This window comes from Lampetra fluviatilis, chromosome 19 (assembly GCF_964198595.1).
Source record: "Lampetra fluviatilis chromosome 19, kcLamFluv1.1, whole genome shotgun sequence".
Taxonomy (NCBI): Eukaryota; Metazoa; Chordata; class Hyperoartia; order Petromyzontiformes; family Petromyzontidae; genus Lampetra; species Lampetra fluviatilis.
The window spans coordinates 11,762,203-11,779,457 of NC_136293.1; the positions used below are offsets into that span (position 1 = coordinate 11,762,203).

A 17,255-nucleotide genomic window follows, 5' to 3' on the forward strand; every position below is an offset into this window, starting at 1 on the left:
TTGCATACTGCCTGCTATGACGTGGTTCAGTTGGAAGGTCATCGACACGGAACACGGAGAGAGAAAAAAAAAAGTGCGCGTAAAAACATGGGAGAGAGACGCATCGTTGGAATATACATTGAGATCGAGAAAGAGGAACACATGGAACATTCACGTGTCAACTTCATCATTCACGCTTAAGAAAAGTGAGTGGTCTTAGGCAGGTCACGGCACTATTATAAAGTGACGGTGACCAATGATGTAGTGGCAACCAGGGATTGGGATGCATCTGAGAGAGGACGGCCTCCGAGGAGATGGATCGATGAAATCTGCTCCCGTGCAGATGCTAGGTGGATTGTTACGTCGCACAATTTTTCATGCTGAAGACTTGGGAAGTCAGCCAGCAGTGGATTGATCATGGCTGATTGTTTAAAAAAATATTTGACGTTTGAAAATACGCATATTTAAAGCATGTTTTCCTTGAAAGTTGATGCATTCCGTCAAGGACCCAAAACCCATTGCCTTTCATCTCATTTGTGTAAGCTTCTTAACGTTCAGTGATTGATCAGACCATGAAAAGCATACTTCCTTTGATGTGAATTCCAAATGCGGTGCCAATTTTTGAAATAAGAATCCGATTGGCTTATGTAACGGGTTATATTGGGTTGTGTACTGCACAGAAGCCCTCTATAATCAGCGTGTCTCAACTACCTTAAGTGCTGTGCACTTAGCTCTAAACCCAAGGTTATGCAGCAGACATGCCTGACAACTTGGTAATAATGCTCTTCACACTTTCAGCATTGGAGTGCTTTGGCATTATGAATTCTGTCCGCATATCTGTGCAAGTACCAGACCAGCTACGGACGACTGTATACCCACTTAATTCAAATGTACATGCTAACTGAACAGTGTCCTGTACAAATTAACTCTTCTGAATTAAATGTTTACTCTTTGACTGAACATTTTAGAAGCCAGCTTGTGGAAATTAGTGGGTTTTTTTACCTAAACGAGGGGAACAAATGTCACTGAAATGGAAAAGTATGCAATTATTTTCAAATGCATGCAAACAGTTTATATTTTTTGGATAAGTTCCATGTCAAATAATGTTTATATTTCGTGTCATAACTTGGGGTAGTATTTCAAAATGTAATTGTAAGCTAAATGGGTTCAGAGATTCTTAGTTGTAATTGAGAAAGTATTTTAGAATTGCAGTGAACATTGCATTGAATATTGCAGTGAACATTGCATTTAATGACCTTCACTCGAATCAATGCATGTATTCTGGGCTTAAAATTTTACATTCACGATGCAATGCTGCACCGATACCCTTGAGAAGAGCCATCTCGATATGGGCAATATATTTACCGTACTTCCTGTTAGCCAACGGTAGCGGCGAGTGATACCTGCACTGGAACCCACCCCTCTTCAGCAACCCCGCATTGACCAGCGTGAAGCATGGCCATATACAATCCTCATTACTGACACGGCATGGGGATGCCTACATCTAGCAGTGGAGTCACAAGAAATCAAGGGTGAAACTATCGATTGGGAAGATCGCTACACAAAACATTTCAGGATGTTTCCTATTGATGCTAATGGTACACTTTCACGAGCCGTTTGGTTAAGATACCACTAATATTTTAATGGCACCAATCCATTAGCCAAAAGTAAAGACACAAGCCTAACAGAGTACAGTACAAATGTAGCAAGATTTAGACGATGTTGGGCCTTTATACGAAAAGTCGCATGCAAAACATTAAGGATGTGATTGGTTCAACTGCTGATGTAAAGAGGTGTCAATATATGCACACAATGAAGGGAATTAAGCAAGATTCAGAGCCCTTAATTACACGATAGATGTTCTGCTTATAGCATTTAAATTGATGACATTCCACCTAATTCCATGTCATCTTGTATTTTAATGCAATTAATTAAATAGCATAATGTCATCATCGCTGCTCTATGGAAATCCGAACGAATGTTATCAAACAAGAAGACCAATGCAACTTTTATTTTTAAGTGCTGCTTTATTGACATAAATATTTAAATTATAACTCTGAGTCACGACATTTCTGCGTATTTCAACGACGTTATCAATCCATATTTGCAACAGGGAACGCTTAACAGATGACACGGTTCTTTCACACCTTCGCATGATGGGGCTATGTGGTGGGCAACAGCACATCCATTGATTGACTGTACTATGCTCCCCACATTCACCGATTGGCACTTGCCAGCACGCTGAAGTATGGTCAAATAGCCCCCATGACCTGCATGGCGTAGGCAATGCCCTTGTCCAGCCTCAACAGACCCAAATCGATCCGGCCACGATCCGCAGCGTGACGGACTGGACTCAATATCACATAATGGTAGGTTTTTACCCTTTTAACTGGTACAAAACGGACACCTTTATTCAAGGCATCATGTTTGCAATGACCACAACACAAGTAGTCAATAAAGCAAACAAAAAGAAGCAACTCTGATAAGGATAATAATATGCACTGTCCTTGAAGTTGATTGGCCCACACCCGAGACGGCTTTCTTTAGAGCCTAGTCCCCATTGGTGTAGGGCCAGATGACACCAGAAGGCGTACAACTCAAAAACAGTGCAATATCAGAGTATTGAGAGTTCGGGGTAAACATTTACACTATGAGATCTCTTTTACCAGTGGCAAAATATAATGGTAGGTTTTTACCCTTTTAACTGGTACAAAACTGACACCTTTATTCAAGGCATCTGGTGTCATCTGGCCCTACACCAATGGGGACTAGGCTCTAAAGAAAGCCGTCTCGGGTGTGGGCCAATCAACTTCAAGGACAGTGCATATTATTATCCTTATCAGAGTTGCTTCTTTTTGTTTGCTTTATTGACTACTTGTGTTGTGGTCATTGCAAACATGATGCCTTGAATAAAGGTGTCAGTTTTGTACCAGTTAAAAGGGTAAAAACCTACCATTATATTTTGCCACTGGTAAAAGAGATCTCATAGTGTCAATATCACATGTTCTTACTCGTCAGCAGTGGACCGACATTAGAGCTGTACATTTACGTGCCGCATGATGATGCTCGATTTAAACGTTAGGCAAATAACACAGAGTTGAGGCCTACATTCTTCCAATTTGTGACGGCCACAATTGACTCCACACGTAAACAATTCACCTCCTCCCCCAAGAAATTCGATTCATTCGAGGTCGCAATTCAAAAATATCTATAATCATCTGTCTTTTCCTTCGTGGTGTCTCTCATTCATTGTGTCCCGTTTGAAGCTTAATTTGCTCCTTCACCATAAAATTAACATTTAACCTATCATTTGTGTATCGATTGCATGCACTAAGTCATTGAATCTCACACGTGACTCAATCCGTGCGTCGCGAGAGTAAGGATGGATATGGATCAATGCGATGATACAACGTTAGGTGCGTAATGTAGAGTTGCCACGAAGCTGTACTCGGTTCATCAAGGATTCAATAATACGTGACGTGCGTAATGTAGAGTTTCCACGAAGCTTTCATCTGTGTATCAAAGATACTCGGTTCATCAATGATACAACATTTATCAATGATTCTCGGTTTATCAATGATACAACGTGACGTGTATAATGTAGAGTTGCTACGAAGCTGTACTCGGTTTATCAATGATTCTCGGTTTTTCAATGATACGTTTATCAATGATTTTCGGTTTATCAACGGTGCAATGATACAATATTACATGCGGAATGTAGAGTTGCCATGAAGCTATACTCGGTTTATCAGCCTGGGAGCGATGGAGGAACAACGAGTCGACCCCATAACCGGACTTCAACTCACAACTTTTGCATTGCGGGTCATGCTGCTCACGACTGTACCACGCGGCCAGATATGGGCGAAAAATAATGGACAAGAAAAGCCACAATTATAAGGACAATTAAAAACATTCACTATTTACTGCCGTTTTGAATTAATGACAGAGACGGTGGGTCCGCTTTGAAATCATGAATGGAAACGAGCTTTGGCTTGCTTAACCGCTCTAAACGGGCTCATTACATTCCATAACGATGACATATTTGGAGATTGCACACGCACAACTTTTAAATAACCATACAATACGCGGTGGCAAAGTTTGCCTCTAGTGCTAAAGCAAAATCACCTGAGCAATACGATAACATTTACAACACACAACCTGCTAGCGACATGACAAGTTTAATCTCGGTACAATTCATCAATATTAGTTGTCAGACACTTTCGTCTCTGGCACTAGTGGGGCTCCAGTGCTAATGTTCCATGGGCCAAGACCAGATATTTCACTTGTCAGTACCACCTAAGGTGTAGGTTCTCACACAATTATTATTTTTGGCTGGATGCATGAATGGCTTCCGCTAAATCAAATGACATGTACATTTGGTATTCGTACCATTTTAAAAGTGCAAGGCTCTCACAAAGGTAAGTTGTATTTTTCGATTTTAAAGCTTTTGTGACTGCAGGGATTCATCTTCTTGGTTCTTTTGGTAAAGTCACGTAGAAGGTAAATATTTTATTATGTTTATTTTATTATTTTATTATTTCCCTTCTACGTGACTTTACCGAAAGAACCAAGAAAAAGGTAAGTTATACTTCACAGACCTAGTCTGAAGCAGTTTCTGCTTTTGGGGGGGCAATGTCGCTAACGTGTTTTCCCATCGAGTGATTTTCAAGGTAATTCTTCAAAAAATTTCAGACAAATTTTTCCTCCTTCGGCGGTAGCGATTTCTGCTTTGGCCCATGGACAGCGAGCGAGCGTGCGGCCCCCCCACCCACCACCCTAGCTGCTGTTGCGCAGCATCTCGCTGCTCTGGCGGTTGTACTCGAGCCAGCTGAGGACCTCTGGCGGCGGGTCGGGCCCCTGGACGGCGCGACGGCACAGCAGGCGCAGGATGTGCTCGGGGCTGGTGCCCGTCACGTTGAGCCGCGCCAGCGCGATGGCCGCCACGAAGCCGTCGCTCTGCATGATGACTCGCTGCTCCACATAGAAAGCCTTCTCGTCCCAGCACAGGATCTGCACGGAGCCGACGGTGACGGGGGAGGAGACAAAGCGGGCGACGTGACGCGTCGGGCCGTATTCATTTAGTGAGTTTGACTGCAGGTATTGTGGTCTATGCAAACATGACCTTGTAAAAAAGGTGTCAGTTTTGTTGCCAGATAGAAGGGTAAAAAAACAATTATATTTTTTACTGGAAAATGAGGTTCCAATGGTGAATGTTAGTTTAGTCGGTGACAACCTGTGGAATCTTGGTCGAGTCTTAGGCTGTGGATTTCACGGTGATCGTTTGCTTCGCTTGTTGGTCGACTAGAGAAGTGAAACGTGAGAGCCACTCTTAAGTGTTAAAATGTTATGTGAGGGGCATGCAGTGTACCCCCTACCGAATATCAGGTCAGCCAATCAAAAACTCGGTAGAGATTATTGTATACGTACAAATCTTATTAAGACGTGCTTGCCACGAGTCCACTGCAGTTTCTAATAATGTCAATACAGCCTCAGTGTGCACCTTTTTTCAGACTAGTTAATTTTACCGTGTCATCGTCACACCTCATGGGATTCGTCCACTCATAGCCACAGTGGACTAGAATAAAATACTTTACGAACAAAATAAAATTTGATGCCAGATAGAGTTGCTTATTTGATCATCGGTTTTTCGAAAATAGTTTTTAGGAATCGAACATTGAATCCAAAATTCAAGGAATCGAGTCATTGAATGCAGTACCTTTTCATCACAGTGGCACCGATGACCATGCCCAAAACGATCCAATGTCATTGCTCAACGACAGCCATCATAGGACATCAGTGGCAGGGCTCATTAATCACCACACGGCGTGTTTGAACAGACACCGAGACACAAACAGTGCTGGACTTTTAGACATCGATGTATTTAGCAAACGGATCATCAAATTTATTCATATTTTTTGCATATAAAATTATCGATAAAGGAAAAATGCCAAGCAAGGTGGAGAGAGTGTCGCCCAGGTCAGGAGGTCATCACGGCCAGTAGCACCGATGCCACCGCAGCTCGTTATATCTTCCTTTATTCACCCAGGAAAGCATCACCGATCTTTCAGTGGGGTCCTGCTCAGAGGCGTAGCTAGGGGGGGGCAGGGGGGTACATATGTCCCCGGGCGCCAAGGTAAAGGGGCGCCAAAATGAGGCTTACAACGTCACATTATAACTTATTGCGGCGGGCGCGGCAGCCTGAAACTACTGCACAAATCTACACCTCAACCTAAAAGTTTATATATCCCGCCACACACAGCCTACATGTCATGTAATTACATTTTGGTATGTGATTAAACGGCGGGGGGGGGGGCGCCAATTTTATAGTTCGTCCCCGGGCACAAAATATCCTAGCTACGCCACTGGTCCTGCTTGGGTAGCATATGGCCACCTTCTGAAGTATTTTTTCACAATGGGGAAAAAAAACCTTGACTACGAACTCGCAGCCCTGTAGGTGGAAGTCTCGTGCGCATCTCTTTTCGGTGACAATATCTCATCAATAATTATTATGCCACGCTGTCCAATCGTCTTGGCGCAGATTCGGCCTAACGGCCGCGAGGGGTAGGTTACGCTGATTCAACCCAATATGCAGCTGGCGGTGGTACGGATACGCGTGATGGGTCCGTGCGATTGTGAACGGCATTCACTCGTTATTCACGAACATTTACTATCCGCGATTTTGGCGATGCGGAAACCGCATCTGGAACTCTACACGAGTGCATCGAGAGAGAGGAAGAGAGATAATGTGATGAGATAAAGTGATAAGAGATAAAGTAATGAAACAAAACGTAATTAGATCATTCAGTCAGCCCTTGCTTTTCTATGGACTATCCAGATCACCCCCAAGTCTATCCAGATGTGTCTATGTAGGAGCAGTAACAACATCACAACGATCATCATCATCATTGTCGTCAGCATCATCGTTACTGCATCCTACTGCGCTGCATCATCATAGTTGAAGGTAGGTTAATTTATAAACTATGATCTAATATTTCGATTTAAAGCTTTCGTGACTGCAGGGATTCATCTTCTTGGTTCTTTCTTCTACGTGACTTTACCGAAAGAACCAAGAATATGATCTAATACTTTATATTTATTTGCATTTACTTCGTGCTTATTAAAACCATTTTGTATTTGTGTTATGATAATTTTCACATTTAACAACTTATTTATGCATTTAAAGGTTCTCGTAGGCCAATATCATTATCCGCTAAATGTGCTTTTCACGAGCGTCTCCGGAGCGTATCCCTGGGGAATAACGAGGGGAATGCCGTACGCCGCGTCGGCGGAAACGGCGCGGCAAGCCGGGGTGGTGGTGGTGGCGATGGTGGTGGCGGTGGTAGTGGTGGCGGCGGTGGTGGTGGTAGCGGTGGTGGTGGCGGTGGCGCTGGCGGTAGCGGTGGTAGTGGTGGTGGTAGTGGTGGTGGCGGTGGTGGCGGTGGTGGTAGTGGTGGTGGCGGTGGTGGTAGTGGTGGTGGCGGTGGTGGTGGTGGCGGTGGTGGTGGTGGTGTGACCCTCACCCGCGACCGGATGACGAATCTCTGCAGGAAGCGCAGCGAGCGGCGGTAGCGGATGGTGGAGGCCCCAAGCACCATGCCGCCCCGCAGCTCTCGCATGGCCTTGATGATCCCGTGGGTGATGCACAGCGCCGTCCTGTGCATCCGTTCAACAAGAGACGCTCAGAGGTTATCATCATTATTATTATTGCTTGTTAGGCCAGGAAAGCCTCGCTGCGCACGGTTGAACTTTATTTTTTGCACGCGGCTGCACTTTATTTTGCTCGGTCGATTGTTAGCCACTGAGGTCGTGACGGGTTTTTTTTAAATATAATCATTCTTGCTGTTCTATGCCCCCTGTACTGTTCGCATTCTGTTGCAGTGTGCAGTGATGCCTACTTTATTGAGGGCGATATTGACACGTAAATTAAATACTGATTGACTGAATAGTATGACTTTTTTCTAGGATGGTCCTGCCAAGTTTTCTCAGTAGGGGGGAGGGGGGTGCGGCGTGATTGCTACGTAGATTCCAATTGAGTAATTTAGGGGTAATTTTTCAAACTTATTGCCAAATTTGGACCACAGCGCCGGCCCGCGGCAGCCTACTCTTGCGAATTATGTCACGGGATCTTTGACGCCACTTTAGCCGTGGGGCAGACGGCACGTATTATTACAGTTGTTGTGCGTGCTCTAATAACCAGGGCGGCCACTGGATTTGAACCAGGCACGTCTGCAACAAGCGGCGAACGCGCTCCTGCGAGGCCGTGTCGCTGCCCATGATGGTCCAATGGGGGGTAGGAGAGGTCAACCGGCGCTGTTTCTGTCTCTTGCTGCCATCAGAAGCTGGCCTCAATGGGGATGATGAGGGAGAGGGCATTATTGAGGCCAGCAGGGCCCACTCCATGAGCTTGCACGCTGTTCATTCGTTCATTCGACAACACAAGACGATCTGGAGTTAGTCAAGAAGCGATCTACGTGTACCGAAATGTAATATTCGCGTGCATTTTGGGACCTTCATCTGAACAGACTTGCATTGGGTGAAGCTTTGCTCTGATGCAGCATTTCCTCCCAGACTCCAGTTCTTGCACCCCAGCACAGTACATTTGTTTTATTTACCAATCTTTTCCCCGACCACGCTTACACCATTCAAATACACAGTCGTCCCCTAACTGCATGAGCTTGTTTGGTTCGTAAACACATCCCATGTGATGTAGACAGCGCCAAATCAAATGAAGAGATCTTGTTTCCATGCAGGTAAGTGTGTACCAACCATCAGGCGGGTGAATCATGTAACATCTTGAATAGTACTTGACTGGAGAAAATAGGCAAATGTTAAACGGCTGACGGTGTTATATGGGGCTGTCAATATGTTGTCGGAGTTGGATATTAAATTAATATGTATCTTTATAAATCTACACACGTCTTATTCTGCTAAGACGTCAGCACATCAGGCTGCGTGAGATATTCATAATAAGCCGAACATGTTGAGCTCTTGCTCCAACACTGTCTGCCAATTACACATCAGGGTTGGTTGCCAGCCAAAATAGTACCTTGCTAACAGCACTTTTCAAAAAAAATATATAACTGGGCTTAAAGGATCCGTATTTTTATTCAAGTTGTAATTCTACTATGGGGGTTTATGCTTATAGGTAGGCTATTTACAGTCAATGACGAATGTTCTAAATAATTTAATGAATCCACCAAGAGGCACTTGTGTGACTCGCTTGCCCAGCTTGTCTGTACGGCACGTCTCTTCAACGCCGCTGAGGCCTACGGACGATGACTGCGCGCGTCAGCACCCCCAACCCGTGTCCATTTGCTTCAGTCAGAACGGACGGCCGCTCGGACATCGTGCGGTGACGGCAGTGTGTGTGTGCCGCGTAAAGCCGCTTCAAATCGTTTTTTTGTACTTGAACCTAAACATCAAAAAGCAGGCCACCACAGGCAGTGCCATCAGCACGGTGACCACATGTCCCCTAATGAGACGCAGTCTGGTTCGTGACAAACAAACAAAAATCATCCGGGCTGATTCACTGCTTGAAAAAAAATGGAGGTGCGATTCACATTTGGCTGTGTGCCTTGGCGTTTCAAGAAGGGTGGCCCATAGCGGGGTGCGGGGCCCGGGGCGGTCTTGCCAACGTGCGCGTTGACACTCCAAGTGGTAGCATACGAACGAGGCGGGGGGGGCAGTGCCAAGCGTGAAGAGTGAACTCGACGTTCTGTCTGGGCACAGCACTGTCCTGCGCGTCTCTGGAGAGCGCCGTGCCATGCTGCAGCTGTCTGTATAAACGAGGGCAGGTGCCGGTGAAAGGTTGTCTGGACAATGATGTTTACTGCAGACCTCCATTTTCCAATTATTTCACAATCGCAAGGCGCAGTCCCTTGAATGCAAAATCATTTCACGGCAATTTCTTTTTCTTTTCAATAGGTAAAAAAAACTGGCGGTAATAAATAAAACATTGGTGCGCTGTGCGTAATTAAATGCGTATGCAGACTCGCCCTGCATCAATGTTTGTTTCGATCTCTGAACATGTACCATTGGCCCAGGCTTGATTGTCCCAGAACAACATTATTCCGCACAATTGGGGTTATCGCCACTGATAACGCTGTCGTGGCTGTCGTCACCTTGAATCATCTCAGATTTTTTTTCTGCTGAAAGCCACACAAACACACGCACGCGTGGCTTTTATATTAACTTGCGCGAATGATACAAATTGTAACACAGACACACACACTTACAGACGGAGATTATTACATTTCTTGCGGATGACGATGCCTCTTCTGCAATGCTGGAATGTGAGCGAACGTCACCCATTTGTCTTACCCGAGGACACGGGGCAGTGTGTAGCAAGGGCAATCACAAACGACAGCAAGCGGCCAAAGGTCAGTGTTGCCACTTATACCTGTTCTTTTTCACCTATCCTGCCACTGGGTCTTGCCGCTTACATTTACACGAATACAACTAAATGCCGTATTGCAGGTTTGCAGCATGCACCGCTCAACGGAAGTGTAAAGATGCTCTGACTCGGCGATTCATATTGATCCTTGAGCTCACGATACGCACACCGAATCGCGCGTGTAAACATCGTCGTGGGGGTTACGCGATCACACGGTGGTCAGTGCAGGTTGTTCAAGGTGGGCGGTATGGACGCGGGGGCATAGAAGCACAGTACAACATTGCATATTTCTCCACAGTCCTCTGCTGCCCACATATGTAGCCTCGCAGCTTTTAGCTTCCCAGGTCTGGCGAGATCAGGTGCATTCCTGTTGATTTGTTCAGCGGCTTCTGTCACAGTACGCATACTGAACCATATTCACACAATTTGGTTACAACCCCAGCACAGTACTCGGGAGGTACAGCAGTGGTAGTAGGCCCACTCTGCCGTGAACCCGGTGACCCGACCTCGATTCCTAGACCGTGGCGAACATTTGTGGCAGGCGAAATCTGAACCAGACCTGGGCCCCGCTTTTCACCCACCGGCACTGACCAGCGTGGTGAAGTATGGTTACATAACCCCCGTGGGGAAGCCTGCATCCAGCAGTGTATTCACAAAAGAGCCTGTAACTTATAGACGGATGTAATCGGTGATCAGATTGCAGCTGCAGGCCAGCCAATAGTGGCTGCTCGATCTAATCAACAACAACGCAATAATTGTTTCCTGAATCGAACCACGGCCGTGAATGGTGACAACTCATGGAATCACGATTGGAGAGGCGTGGGGGCGAGTATCGTTACACCTCTGGCGATCAATCACACCAGGATGCACCGTGAGCCCTCGTTAAAAGTTTCTGCAGCTGACGGCTACGGCTGCTGTATAAGCGGAGATATATTCTGTTCCCGGGGTTTTACGAGCTCAGGACTGACAACTCTTCCCTGTGGCCAAAGCCGGAGAGAGAATTGCAATCCGGACTTCAAAGCAAAGCAAAGAGCCTGGCGGCTCAGCGCGCCCACACTGCGATAGACGCGGGCGACCGAGCGCAAGCGTCCGTTGCCTCCCGAGTCCATGCGGACGCCGCCACCGCCATACCTGGCAAAGTCGCACTCCCGCAGGTAGCGCGCGTTGTTCATGTGTCCCATGTGGTCGATGTCGCTCAGCAGCACGATGCCTGCGAAGGCGACACGGGGCGGACGTAATGAGCGCACGTTTTCGTTTTCCGGGAGGGGGGGGAAGAGCAGTAATACCCGGGGGAGGAACTGGGGGTCACGGTCACATTTTAATTGTGTCCTGATACCGCTCCGCTTTGAGCGGCGGTGCACAGCTTAGACACCTGGGGCCAGCACGAAATGCAAGCCGCACAGTTACGCTTAGAGCCTGAATTTCCCACTCGATATTTTACGGAACGCCGCTGGGCCGGCTTGGAGTACGAGCTATCGGCATGAGGCACTACCGCCGGATAACAAAACATTCATAACAACAATTTGATATTATTGTAACGTATGAGTATATCTAATGTGCGAGCAAATTATATTAAAATGATGAAATAAGAATTTTCCAGTTGCAGATAGTCGTATTTTTACTTACTTTTTCTGTCTTCAAGTTATATTCTATTTGTACTATCAGTATGGCGTTGTGAGACAAAGGCACTTTCATTTGGAACGCCCACAGCAGGGAATGGTCATGGAAGATGAAGTGATGGACCTACTTCTGAAGTTCCTTCAGTTAGGCCTATTACTGGTAGGAACCCACTGGTTCCACCAGCCCACGGGATTATTGTGTCCGTCCGTCGTGCAGAGAGGGGCTGGGTGGGGAGGGAGGGGCTGGGTGGGGAGGGGAGGGTGGGGAGAGGCTGGGTGGGGCTGGGAGGGGAGGTTGGGGAGGGGCTGGGTGGGGAGGGTCGGGTGGAGTGGGGAGGGGCTGGGTGGGGAGGGGCTGGGTGGGGAGGGTGGGGCTGGGTGGAGGGTGGGAGGGGTGGGGCTGGGTGGGGAGGGGCTGGTCACCCCGTGGTGCCCTTATAAAACTCAACGTTTAACCTACTCACGCCGGCTTGTGCCCGCCATCACAGTCGGGCATATTTGCGGAATACACCACGCCGCCGTCGACCCTGGCCATTGACCGAGCAACCCAACGTTCCTACCAGCTCCCTCCGCAGGAATGTGTTTATCCACATGAGCGCGACACCTTTGACATGCCCTGCGAAGAGCGTGCTACTGAAGAACCTGGAACAACTTAACAACCTGGGATCAGTTGCATAAAACAATTTAAGCACGTAGAGTCCCATCGCCCCTCTTTAAATCGACGTCAATTACGGGAGTTGCTTGCTTCAGGTGTTTTATTCAACTGGCCACTGATTTGAACGTGGGATTTCAGCAATACCAGCTCACTGCTTTGACACGGCATTAGCCTTCTGAGCCACCCTGGGGCCACTTCCTGATGGTAATTCCTGTATTCACCTGAACACGTGCGTATTAAAAATGTTGCATTATTATTCAAGTGAATATGTATCTTGTTGGTTATTTCGGTAAAGTCACGTAGAAGGGTAATAATAAAATAATAAAAATAAAACATAATAAAATAATTCTCACGACGTTTCGGCCACAACGCAAGCAGCCGTCCTCAGGTGGAGAACAGGTCTGTCAGACTCTGTCTCCTCGACAGACCTGTTCTCCACCTGAGGACGGCTGCTTGCGTTGTGGCCGAAACGTCGTGAGAATTATTTTATTATATTTTATTTTTATTATTTTATTATTTCCATTCTATGTGACTTTACCGAAAGAACCAAGAAGATGAATCCCTGCAGTCACGAAAGCTTTAAATTGAATATGTATCGTACGCTCATGAAGCTATAGGAACGTATTACCTACTGGGGATGACATTATTACACGCACGATGTATTTAGAACGACCGAAAATACCCTTTCAGAGGAATCCGTGGCAACAGTTATTAGCGCGCTGTAATTAACCTGCACACCTGAGCTTGATTCCAGGCCATAGCGACTAACATCATTGGCGAGTGACATTTGAACCAGTCCTGGGACTTTCACCAACCGATGTGGTGAAGTATGGTAAAACAACCCACATAACTGACACGGCATGGCGAGGTCCTCATCTAGCATTGGAATTGCAAGTCGTGTATTTATTTATTTATTCCAAGGGAGACCAAAGAAAAACTCAAAGTAGTGCAAGGCAACACAAGCGCCAAACTCAAAACTCGGATGTTTGCATGTGAAACTTCGATTTAGCCTGGGCAAAGATATTGAACCTATATTTAAAAAAACAGTTAAAATTACACCGTCCAAGTAATAAAGAATCTGAAAGCGAATGTTAACAGCGCGTATGAGGCAAATGTTATCATTGACTACTTCTGTTTATGGCCCGTTATTCGGGCTCGTTAAAAAACAAAGTCGTTGGCCACAAACCTGTCTCCTGAAGGCAGGAAACCCCCTGCAAGACATCGCGGCTGATGATGTGTATGACGTCATCAAGCCCAGACCACCACCTCCCGTCCAGTGGCACACGTGGGACCAGAGTTGGGACTTTTCCCCCTCCCCCCTATCCAACTACTGTATATCCGTGTTGTCTAATTAGTTGAATTATTGAAATAATTCCAGGTCCCATCATCGCTGACCTCCAATTATAATCAGCAGAGTAATTAAATACCCAAGTAATTTGATATCCCAGCTGGGCAATGTCAGGTTTACACTCTATAACTCTAAAACGCATTGTTACGAATGTCACTTTCTGAATGTACCACTGATGAATCCGCGTGTTGTATGGAGAGCTCAGGCTTGACCTTCACACGAAGCCCTTGGAATTTTACATCATGTGCACAGCAGCAGCAGCAGTGGCAGCAAGCACGCATGTGGCGGTTCTTGCTGTGCGGCGTAAGGCTGCAACTGCAGCCTCCGAGCCTCGCCGTGTACACGACCACCCTCTTGTATAATAAACAACATGTCCTGGCATATCGCAGTGAAAATCATTTGGTACTGAATTAATTCAGCAATCCAGCAAATAAACTGATTAATCGGTTAAAGCTTCATTTTTACCTGGTTTCGCAACGCATTTCAACCCCTATCTTAGCCGAAATACCCAAACCTTCGTGTAAAACCAGGTTTAAATTATTGCTCAACCCACTGCTAAATTATAACCCACCTAAAGAAGATACGGGGGGTTTATGTATACTGTGTGTATGTATATATATAAATTATTTTGATATATTTGCAGTAAGTCAAGTTTTTTTAAACACAGTTGTTGAGCATAGGCCCGAAGGCCCCAAACACGCCCAGCGGCCAGCAACAAATAGCACCGCCAACTTTGAAAAGGGTGATTTTGTAAGAGCTTTGGGAAGGAGACGATCATAGGAGGAGACGGGGGGGTGGGATTCCAACGCGGAGCAGTCGTGCGGAGAAAGAAGCATTAAGCGAGACGCGTTGCAACCTTGTTATGCTGTGCTGGTGGTTTGAGCACAGAATGGAAGACACGAAACAGGCGTCGAGTCCTCGCCACCCTGCAACCCTCCGTGGCTATTACAACAGGACGTGTGCATGGGCAGGACAGGCGAATAAAAACATTCGATGTATGCGTGAGTCTGTGGTGGGTGGGTGGTGGTGGTGGGGGGGGTGCTCGCACAGATGGCAGGAGCGTGTTTGAGTTTTACCGTGGTACCCGTGTTCCTTGAGTACATCCTTCTCCTGCCTGCGCATTAGTGCGGCGCCCACCGTCATCAGCATCCTCACGAAATACCACGCGTCTGCGCCCACGAAGAGCGCCAGCAGCACCACCAGCACCAGCAGCACCACGGACAGCAACAGCATCGCGGCGGTGACGGTGACACTGCGCACTAGGGCGTGGGCCGGCACGGACGGAGGTCTGCGAGTGAGTGTTGTGTGTGTGTGTTGTGTCGGAAGGGCTGTGTGTGTGTGTGTGCAGTGCTGTGGAGAGCGAGTGTAGGTGTGTGTGTGTCGGAAGGGCTGTGTGTGTGTGTGCCAGAAGGGCTGTGTGTGTGTGCGCGTGTGTGCAGTGCTGTGGAGAGCGAGTGTAAGTGTGTGTGTCGGAAGGGCTGTGTGTGTGTGTGTTGCGTGTGTGCAGTGCTGTGGAGAGAGAGTGTAAGTGTGTGTGTGTCGGAAGGGACGTGTGTGTGTTGTCCGTGTGTGTCGGAAGGGATGTGTGTGTGTGCGCGTGTGCAGTGCTGTGGAGAGTGTAAATGTGTGCGCGTGTCAGCGTGGCTGTGTGTGTGTCGCAGTGGGTGTGTGTGTGTCAGAGTTGATGAACGTATGTGCGTGTGTCAGAGAGCGTGTGTGTGTCAGAGAGCGTGTGTGTGTGTCAGAGAGCGTGTGTGTGTCAGAGGGAGTGTGCGTGTGTGCACGTGGCCTGGCACAAGCGCCGTGGGGACGTCACGGTTACTTAGTGGCGAATGGCGGCTGCTGCTGTTGCGTAAGAGGCGCTGTGCGCAGTGGAGAGACTGCGTGTGTACAGTGTGACTGTGTGTGTGTGTGACTGCGTGTGGACAGTGCACAGGCGGCGATTGCGCGTGTGTGTGACTGCGTGTGTGTGACTGTGTGTGTGTCTGTGTGTGTGACTGTGTGTCTGTGTGTGTGACTGTGTGTGTGACTGTGTGACTGTGTGTGTCTGTGTGTGTGTGACTGTGTGTGTCTGTGTGACTGTGTGTGTGTGACTGTCTGTGTGCAACGTGGGGAGCGGTGGTGCAGCGGTTAGCGCGCTGCGCTACGAACCTGGCGATCCGGGTTCGATTCCCGCTCACGGCCAACACCAACTGACGATTATCTAAACCGGTTCTGAACCTCGCCTAGGTCGACTCGGCCTCAAATGAGTACCTGGTGCGTTGTCTAAACATCGCCACTGGGGAGACAAAGGCGGCCGGGCGTGGTTGTTGGCCACCCACCCCCTCGTGTGCCGTGCCGGCCTTTAAAGGTGCTGCTCGCTAACAACACTTGCCCCTACAGTCTGTTGCAGGCTATCCGGGAGGGGGAGGATCTTTGTCTGTTTTCTGTGCAATCGCAAGAGGCCGGCTCGCGTGGCGGCGGCTTCGGCGGCCCAAGAGCGCCAACGTCGCGCCGACGTCGCGGTGACGTCGGCCGTGGCCGTCTGGCGAATCGCTGGCGACGATGTTGGATGTGGGGCGGGCGGTGGGGGAGAACAGCGCGAGCACGCGCCACGAGCACGCGCGTCAGCCACGCGCCACGAGCGCGCGCCCATCAGCCACGCGCACGCGCCACGAGCGCGCGCCACGTGCACGCGCACGCGCCACGAGCGCGCGCCACGTGCACGCGCACCAGCCACGCGCACGAGGACGCTCGTGCTCGCTGTCGTGAAGGTCAACTCGGTCTCGAATGAGATTGTTCCACCTGCAGGGCCCAATTAAGATTGTGTTGGCCCCTGGGCTACAGGTACTGTGAGCACCCCCCCCCCCCAGTAATATTTTTAAAGGGATAACAAAGTTAAAGAAAAATACATTTTTATTTTTCCAAGGCGAGCAACAAATAAAATTCAGCATTCACAAATTAAACAACTTTTCACCTAATCTCTGGAGGCCCTCCAGCTGGCTACAGCCCCTAAAGCCCCGTGCCTTAATCCGACCCTGTACACCGTAACAACAACAGCAACACAAAGCACATCGCCTTTAGAGAGACACAGGCGGGTGGGCGTGGTGCTGGCCACCCCACCCCCCCGTTGTGCCGTGCCGGCCTGCACAGCTGCTGACTCGCTCGCGGCACTTGCCCCAAGAGTCTTGCTAAAGGATCAGTTTAACACGTGGGAGGCTTTCGCGACCAATATTATTCATGATCAACGTTTTTGGGTTAGATCGCGTTACTTATAAATGT

The 17,255-nt window shown here is 47.9% G+C and overlaps 1 protein-coding gene across 2 annotated transcripts; it reads right to left on the reverse strand.

Annotated features, from left to right (window-relative positions):
- Positions 1–2,890: 2,890 nt before the first annotated feature.
- THEM6 (thioesterase superfamily member 6) lies at positions 2,891–16,520 on the reverse strand. Of its 2 annotated transcripts, XM_078865073.1 has the most exons (5): positions 16,146–16,520; positions 15,071–15,253; positions 11,504–11,582; positions 7,500–7,632; positions 2,892–4,989 (listed from the first exon to the last, which is right to left on the reverse strand). In XM_078865073.1, exons 2-5 carry the CDS (start codon positions 15,225–15,227, stop codon positions 4,756–4,758), a joined length of 603 nt encoding a protein of 200 aa, XP_078721199.1. In that variant the 5' UTR covers positions 15,228–15,253; positions 16,146–16,520; the 3' UTR covers positions 2,892–4,755. The 2 variants fall into 2 exon arrangements, with proteins under 2 accessions (XP_078721200.1, XP_078721199.1); XM_078865074.1 differs by lacking the exon at positions 16,146–16,520 and having other exon boundaries at positions 2,891–4,989; positions 15,071–15,282.
- Positions 16,521–17,255: the final 735 nt, after the last annotated feature.